Here is a 7,854-nt window from a genome sequence, read left to right as displayed (position 1 = left end):
TTGACTTACTATTACTGTATGTGAGAGAAGTAGGGCTTTACTTACTACTCCTGTAAGTGAGAGAAGTAGGGCTTTACTTACTACTCCTGTAAGTGAGAGAAGTAGGGCTTTACTTACTACTCCTGTAAGTGAGAGAAGTAGGGCTTTACTTACTACTATTATAAGTGAGTGAAGTAGGGCTTTACTTACTACTACTGTAAGTGAGAGAAGTAGGGCTTTACTTACTACTCCTGTAAGTGAGAGAATTAGGGCTTTACTTACTACTCCTGTAAGTGAGAGAAGTAGGGCTTTACTTACTACTCCTGTAAGTGAGAGAAGTAGGGCTTTACTTACTACTCCTGTAAGTGAGACAAGTAGGGCTTTACTTACTACTCCTGTAAGTGAGAGAAGTAGGGCTTTACTTACTACTCCTGTAAGTGAGAGAAGTAGGGCTTTACTTACTACTCCTGTAAGTGAGAGATGGATATGTTTGACTTTCCTTTTGACTTACACTCCAGTTTAACCAAGGCTCAGACCCCACACCCTTTTCCCCAGCTAATCAACCAGCCAGCCAGCCAGTCAGCAGTCAGTCAGCCAGTCAACCAGTCAGTCAGTTAGTTAGTCAGCCAGTCAGTCAGTCAGTCAGTCAGTCAGTTAGTCATTCAGTCAGCCAGTCTGCCAGTCAACCAGCCAGCCAGTCAGCCAGACAGTCAGTCAGTCAGCCAGTCAACCAGTCAGTCAGTCAGTTAGTTAGTCAGCCAGTCAGCCAGTCAACCAGTCAAGCAGTCAGTCAGTTAGTCAGTCAGTCAGCCAGTCAGCCAGTCAGCCAGTCAGTTAGTCAGTCAGCCAGTCAGCCAGTCAGCCAGTCAGCCAGTCAGTCAGTCAGTCAGCCAGCCAGTCAGTTAGTCAGCCAGTCAGCCAGTCAGCCAGTCAGTCAGCCAGTCAGCCAGTCAGTCAGTCAGTCAGCCAGTCAGCCAGTCAGCCAGTCAGTCAGTCAGTCAGTCAGCCAGCCAGTCAGTTAGTCAGTTAGTCAGTCAGTCAGCCAGTCAGCCAGTCAGCCAGTCAGTCAGTCAGTCAGCCAGCCAGTCAGTTAGTCAGTCAGTCAGTCAGCCAGTCAGTTAGTCAGCCAGCCAGCCAGTCAGTCAGTCAGCCAGTCAGCCAGCCAGTCAGCCAGTCAGTTAGTCAGTCAGTCAGTTTGGAAATTCCTAATTTTTCAGATGTGCAGCTGTTTCTTTTGCCTTGAATTTAGAATATAGAGGTTCTGTTTGTGGCAGGAACACCTAGAACATAGAGGTTCTGTTTGTGGCAGGAACACCTAGAATATAGAGGTTCTGTTTGTGGCAGGAACACCTAGAATATAGAGGTTCTGTTTGTGGCAGGAACACCTAGAATATAGAGGTTCTGTTTGTGGCAGGAACACCTAGAATATAGAGGTTCTGTTTGTGGCAGGAACACCTAGAATATAGAGGTTCTGTTTGTGGCAGGAACACCTAGAATATAGAGGTTCTGTTTGTGGCAGGAACACCTAGAATATAGAGGTTCTGTTTGTGGCAGGAACACCTAGAATATAGAGGTTCTGTTTGTGGCAGAAACACCTAGAATATAGAGGTTCTGTTTGTGGCAGGAACACCTAGAATATAGAGGTTCTGTTTGTGGCAGGAACACCTAGAATATAGAGGTTCTGTTTGTGGCAGGAACATATAGAATATAGAGGTTCTGTTTGTGGCAGAAACACCTAGAATATAGAGGTTCTGTTTGTGGCAGGAACATATAGAATATAGAGGTTCTGTTTGTGGCAGGAACATATAGAATATAGAGGTTCTGTTTGTGGCAGGAACATATAGAATATAGAGGTTCTGTTTGTGGCAGGAACATATAGAATATAGAGGTTCTGTTTGTGGCAGGAACATATAGAATATAGAGGTTTTGTTTGTGGCAGGAACATATAGAATATAGGGGTTCTGTTTGTGGGAGGAGAGGTACCATTGAAAAATACGATTCAGGCCAAGCTATAGAAGGAGTTATAGCAGAGTTTTGGCGCAGGTACATCCGACTAGCGCTAACTAACATTAACTACCTAACAACATTTGTTTTCTCCATAGAAAGTCATAGAATCGATAAAATATTGTCAACAATAATATCACAATTATCTACTGTGTTGATCCCCCCCCCCCATTCCTTAGAACACACATAAAATGAAGCAGGGTGAAGTATGCTTGTTGCTTAACATACTATTGAGAGAGCTAAGAAAACAGACCGACTCCTTTTTGTTCTCACTCCTAGTGTCATGTTAAAGGTCTGATAGTTTGTTGGGGAATTCTCTGGTGTTTATCCTTTACAGCTTGTGGTCAAACAAGTTCATGTTGCTACTGTCATTGGTTCATGTCAAGTACGGCTTTAGGTTCAACACTTCAGGGTTCGAAATGTTGTTCAATGTTGTTTGTTACGTTTATATTTCCAAATTATTTCTGAAGAAAATCAACACAAGTTTTTGAAATTTATTTTTTATACAGAACACGCTCAGAAACGAAGAGTGCCATATACAACCATATGTCACCTGTAGGAGAACCATCTTTTCGGATCATATTGAACCCTTTTTGGTTCCACATAGAACCTCTCCACATAGAACCTCTGGTTCCACATAGAACCTATTGTTCTACATAGAACCTCTTGTTCCACATATAACCTCTGGTTCCACATATAACATCTGGTTCCACATATAACCTCTGGTTCCACATACAGTGGGGAGAACAAGTATTTGATTCACTGCCGATTTTGCAGGTTTTCCTACTTACAAAGCATGTAAAGGTCTGTAATTTTTATCATAGGTACACTTCAACTGTGAGAGACGGAATCTAAAACAAAAATCCAGAACATCACATTGTATGATTTTTAAGTAATTAATTTAGCATTTTAAGAATTCCAGCTCTCACAGACCTGTTAGTTTTTCAGCCCTCCTGTTCTCCACTCATTACCTGTATTAACTGCACCTGTTTGAACTCGTTACCTGTATAAAAGACACCTGTCCACACACTCAATCAAACAGACTCCCACCTCTCCACAATGGCCAAGACCAGGGAGCTGTGTAAGGACATCAGGGATAAAATTGTAGACCTGCACAAGGCTGGGATGGGCTACAGGACAATAGGCAAGCAGCTTGTTGAGAAGGCAACAACTGTTGGCGCAATTATTAGAAAATGGAAGAAGTTCAAGATGACGGTCAATCACCCTCGGTCTGGGGCTCCATGCAAGATCTCACCTCGTGGGGCATCAATGATCATGAGGAAGGTGAGGGATCAGCCCAGAACTACACGGCAGGACCTGGTCAATGACCTGAAGAGAGCTGGGACCACAGTCTCAAAGAAAACCATTAGTAACATGGCATAAAATCCTGCAGCGCACGACAGGTCCCCCTGCTCAAAAATCCCTGCTGCAGTGTGTGCAAACCTGGTCAAGAACTACAGGAAACGTATGATCTCTGTAATTGCAAACAAAGGTTTCTGTACCAAATATTAAGTTCTGCTTTTCTGATGTATCAAATACTTATGTCATGCAATAAAATGCAAATGAATTAACTTAAAAATCATACAATGTGATTTTCTGGATTTTTGTTTTAGATTCCGTCTCTCACATGATCAAAATTTACAGACCTCTACATGCTTTGTAAGTAGGAAAACCTGCAAAATCGGCAGTGTATCAAATACTTGTTCTCCCCACTGTATAACCTCTGAAAGGTTGCTACTCGATTAGTAACCAAAAAGTGTTTTTTATATATCTCACCTGAAAGGGTTCTATCTGGAACCATTTTGTCAGAGGGTTCTACTACTGAGACAAATGGTTCTACATAGCACTATGTTCTCTGCTACAGTAGAATAGATACTGAACGTGGTGTGTGTAGGGCCTACACGCCGTGCCGCTGCGAGCTTACCTTGTGATTAATACAGGCCTTCACATGAAGTGAAAGACAGGAATGTTGGGCTATATCAGTAGATCACATCTGTAAATCAACTGTAAAGTGAGTCACAACCACATCTGACACTACAGTACACCGCATAGCATTATTACTGTATAAATCATGGCTGAAATGAAGTTCTGGGGTTTGACTGGATGGATCCAGAGTGGGAAAGTTACCTAGTATCTTTCTGACTGACCACCCTCTCTGTCTCAAACTGGGGATGATGGCAATAACCCCCCCCTCTTTCTCTCTCCCTCTCTCTCCCACTCCTCTTTTCTCTATCTCCCCCCTCTTTGTCTCTCCCCCCTCCTCTTTGTCTCTCCCCCCTCTTTCTCTATCTCCCCCCTCCTCTTTCTCTCTCCCACTCCTCTTTCTCTCTCCCCCGTCCCTCTCTCCCCCTCCTCTGTCTCTATCTCCCCCCTCCTCTTTGTCTCTCCCCCCTCCTCTTTCTCTCTTCCCCCTCCTCTTTGTCTCTCCCCCCTCCTCTTTGTCTCTCCCCCCTCCTCTTTCTCTCTCTCCCCCCTTCTCTTTCTCTCTCCCTCTCTCTCCCCCCTCCTCTTTCTCTCTCTCCCCCCTCCTCTTTCTCTCTCTCCTCTTTCTCTCTCCCTCTCTCAATCCCCCCTCCTCTTTCACTCTCCCTCTCCCTCTCCCGCCCTCTCCCCAGGTGTGACATCAGTATGACGTTATCATTCTCTCTACCGTGAGAATGTACGAGGTGATGCAGGGAGACACTACCACCCTGTCCTGGAGGCTACCCAGCCCCGGCCACAACGACGGCCCACAACAGAGCCCCTTCAGCGGGGAGGGAGGACCCACCAAGATCCTCAAAGTCTGTTTTTCCACCAATAACACCCTGGGGAAGAACTTCAAACTGGTCAAGTGTGACAGCTCCTGGAAGATCAGGGTGATTAACTACACCAGCTGTTGACATCAAAAGGGATTTATAAATACATTTGATATACATAAATACATTTGATTGATTTATTTATTGGTTGATTGATAGACCAATAAATCAATCTCCATACTGGTCTCTCTCCTCCAGGCTGTAGTCCAGTCTGTCCTGACCAGTGGTATCCTTTTAACTGTGACGGTCTCCATACTGGTCTCTCTCCTCCAGGCTGTAGTCCAGTCTGTCCTGACCAGTGGTATCATTTTAACTCAGACTGACTCCATACTGGTCTCTCTCCTCCAGGCTGTAGTCCAGTCTATCCTGACCAGTGGTATCCTTTTAACTGTGACGGTCTCCATACTGGTCTCTCTCCTCCAGGCTGTAGTCCAGTCTATCCTGACCAGTGGTATCCTTTTAACTGTGACGGTCTCCATACTGGTCTCTCTCCTCCAGGCTGTAGTCCAGTCTGTCCTGACCAGTGGTATCATTTTAACTCAGACTGACTCCATACTGGTCTCTCTCCTCCAGGCTGTAGTCCAGTCTGTCCTGACCAGTGGTATCATTTTAACTCAGACTGACTCCATACTGGTCTCTCTCCTCCAGGCTGTAGTCCAGTCTGTCCTGACCAGTGGTATCATTTTAACTGTGACGGTCTCCATACTGGTCTCTCTCCTCCAGGCTGTAGTCCAGTCTGTCCTGACCAGTGGTATCATTTTAACTCAGACTGACTCCATACTGGTCTCTCTCCTCCAGGCTGTAGTCCAGTCTGTCCTGACCAGTGGTATCATTTTAACTCAGACTGACTCCATACTGGTCTCTCTCCTCCAGGCTGTAGTCCAGTCTATCCTGACCAGTGGTATCCTTTTAACTGTGACGGTCTCCATACTGGTCTCTCTCCTCCAGGCTATAGTCCAGTCTGTCCTGACCAGTGGTATCATTTTAACTCAGACTGACTCCATACTGGTCTCTCTCCTCCAGGCTGTTGTCCAGTCTGTCCTGACCAGTGGTATCATTTTAACTCAGACTGACTCCATACTGGTCTCTCTCCTCCAGGCTGTAGTCCAGTCTATCCTGACCAGTGGTATCCTTTTAACTGTGACGGTCTCCATACTGGTCTCTCTCCTCCAGGCTATAGTCCAGTCTGTCCTGACCAGTGGTATCATTTTAACTCAGACTGACTCCATACTGGTCTCTCTCCTCCAGGCTGTTGTCCAGTCTGTCCTGACCAGTGGTATCATTTTAACTCAGACTGACTCCATACTGGTCTCTCTCCTCCAGGCTATAGTCCAGTCTATCCTGACCAGTGGTATCCTTTTAATAACTGTGACTAACTCCCTACTGGTCTCTCTCCCCCAGGCTATAGTCCAGTCTATCCTGACCAGTGGTAGACTGGGCCCTAACATCCAGTATAAAGGCTGCTATGGTCTGCTGCTGAAGCACCTCAAGTCAGACGAGCTCCACTGGCTCCATCCAGACCTGACCGTGGGGGAGGTGGAGCAACGCTATGAGAGTCATCACGTGGAGGCAGAGTGGAGGTGAGAGGAGTGGTGGAGGGATGGGACAGGAGTGGAGGAGGAGTGGGACAGGGTTGGATGGAGGAGTGGGACAGGGTGGAGGAGGAGGAGTGGGACAGGGATGGAGGAGGAGTGGGACAGGGTGGAGGAGGAGTGGCACAGGGTGAGGGGGGGTGGGACAGGGGTGGAGGAGGAGGAGGAGTGGGACAGGGGTGGAGGAGGAGTGGGACAGGGGTTGAGGAGGAGGAGTGGAACAGGGTGGAGGAGGAGTGGGAGTGGGACAGGGTGGAGGAGGAGACGTGGGACAGAGGAGGAGGAGGAGGAGGAGGAGGAGTGGGACAGGGTGGATGAGGAGTGGGACAGGGTGGATGAGGAGTGGGACAGGAGTGGAGGAGGAGGAGTGGGACAGGGTGGAGGAGGAGTGGAGGAGGAGTGGGACAGGGGTGGAGGAGAAGGAGTGGGACAGGGTGGAGGAGGAGGAGTGGGACAGGGAGGAGGAGGAGGAGTGGGACAGGGTGGAGGAGGAGTGGGACAGGGCGGAGGAGGAGTGGGACAGGGCGGAGGAGGAGGAGGAGTGGGACAGGGCGGAGGAGGAGTGGGACACGGATTGAGGAGGTAGAGAAGGAGAGACGGATGTTGATTATTTCTCCTTGCCCTTATCATTCACCTGATGACAACACAAGACATGCAATTATTTATTTTTGCTAATGTATAATGAGGACCATGGGTTTCCGGTTTGGCCTTCCAATATTCTGCCCATATGAACAAATGTATATACAATATTCCTGCTCATACGAACACATTTACTTTAGGGCATAAGTGAACCAATGTACGACAGCCTTGTTTAAATGAGTTTAAAGGAAGTTTCCTCATGGAGCCACAAGACGAAAGAGTTGCAGACAAAGGAGTCTGTTTCTGCTTCAACCTCCACTGTAAAATATAAAGTGGTGCTTTGGGTTCGCCTGGGACGGGGTCCCCGAACCAAGAAAAGGTTGAAGAATTCCTACTCTAAAATATGGGTCGTTCATCAGTTGTAGACTCCTAGTCTAAAATATGGGTAGTTCATCAGTTGTAGACTCCTAGTCTAAAATATGGCTCGTTCATCAGTTGTAGACTCCTAGTCTAAAATATGGGTAGTTCATCAGTTGTAGACTCCTAGTCTAAAATATGGGTAGTTCATCAGTTGTAGACTCCTAGTCTAAAATATGGGTAGTTCATCAGTTGTAGACTCCTAGTCTAAAATATGGGTACGTTCATCAGTTAAATACTGCTACTCTAAAGCAGAGGTACGTTCATCAGTTGTAGACTCCTAGTCTAAAATATGGGTAGTTCATCAGTTGTAGACTCCTAGTCTAAAATATGGGTCGTTCATCAGTTGTAGACTCCTAGTCTAAAATATGGGTAGTTCATCAGTTGTAGACTCCTAGTCTAAAATATGGGTAGTTCATCAGTTGTAGACTCCTAGTCTAAAATATGGGTAGTTCATCAGTTGTAGACTCCTAGTCTAAAATATGGGT

General features: G+C 46.4%; 1 protein-coding gene across 2 annotated transcripts in view; it reads left to right on the top strand.

The window, feature by feature from the left end:
* Positions 1–4,596: 4,596 nt before the first annotated feature.
* LOC109879499 (protein-tyrosine kinase 2-beta-like) overlaps positions 4,597–7,854 on the top strand; it is a 39,738-nt gene continuing 36,480 nt past the window's right edge. For both annotated transcript variants that reach the window (XM_031836758.1, XM_031836759.1), the window contains exons 1-2: positions 4,597–4,838; positions 6,180–6,358. In XM_031836758.1, coding sequence (XP_031692618.1) covers positions 4,641–4,838; positions 6,180–6,358 — 377 coding nt within the window. In that variant the 5' untranslated portion in view covers positions 4,597–4,640. The remainder of the gene's footprint in view (positions 4,839–6,179; positions 6,359–7,854) is intronic.

This window comes from Oncorhynchus kisutch, linkage group LG12 (assembly GCF_002021735.2).
Source record: "Oncorhynchus kisutch isolate 150728-3 linkage group LG12, Okis_V2, whole genome shotgun sequence".
NCBI lineage: Eukaryota > Metazoa > Chordata > Actinopteri > Salmoniformes > Salmonidae > Oncorhynchus > Oncorhynchus kisutch.
Note: the sequence above shows the minus strand (reverse complement) of the source record. Positions and strands in the feature narration are given on the sequence as shown.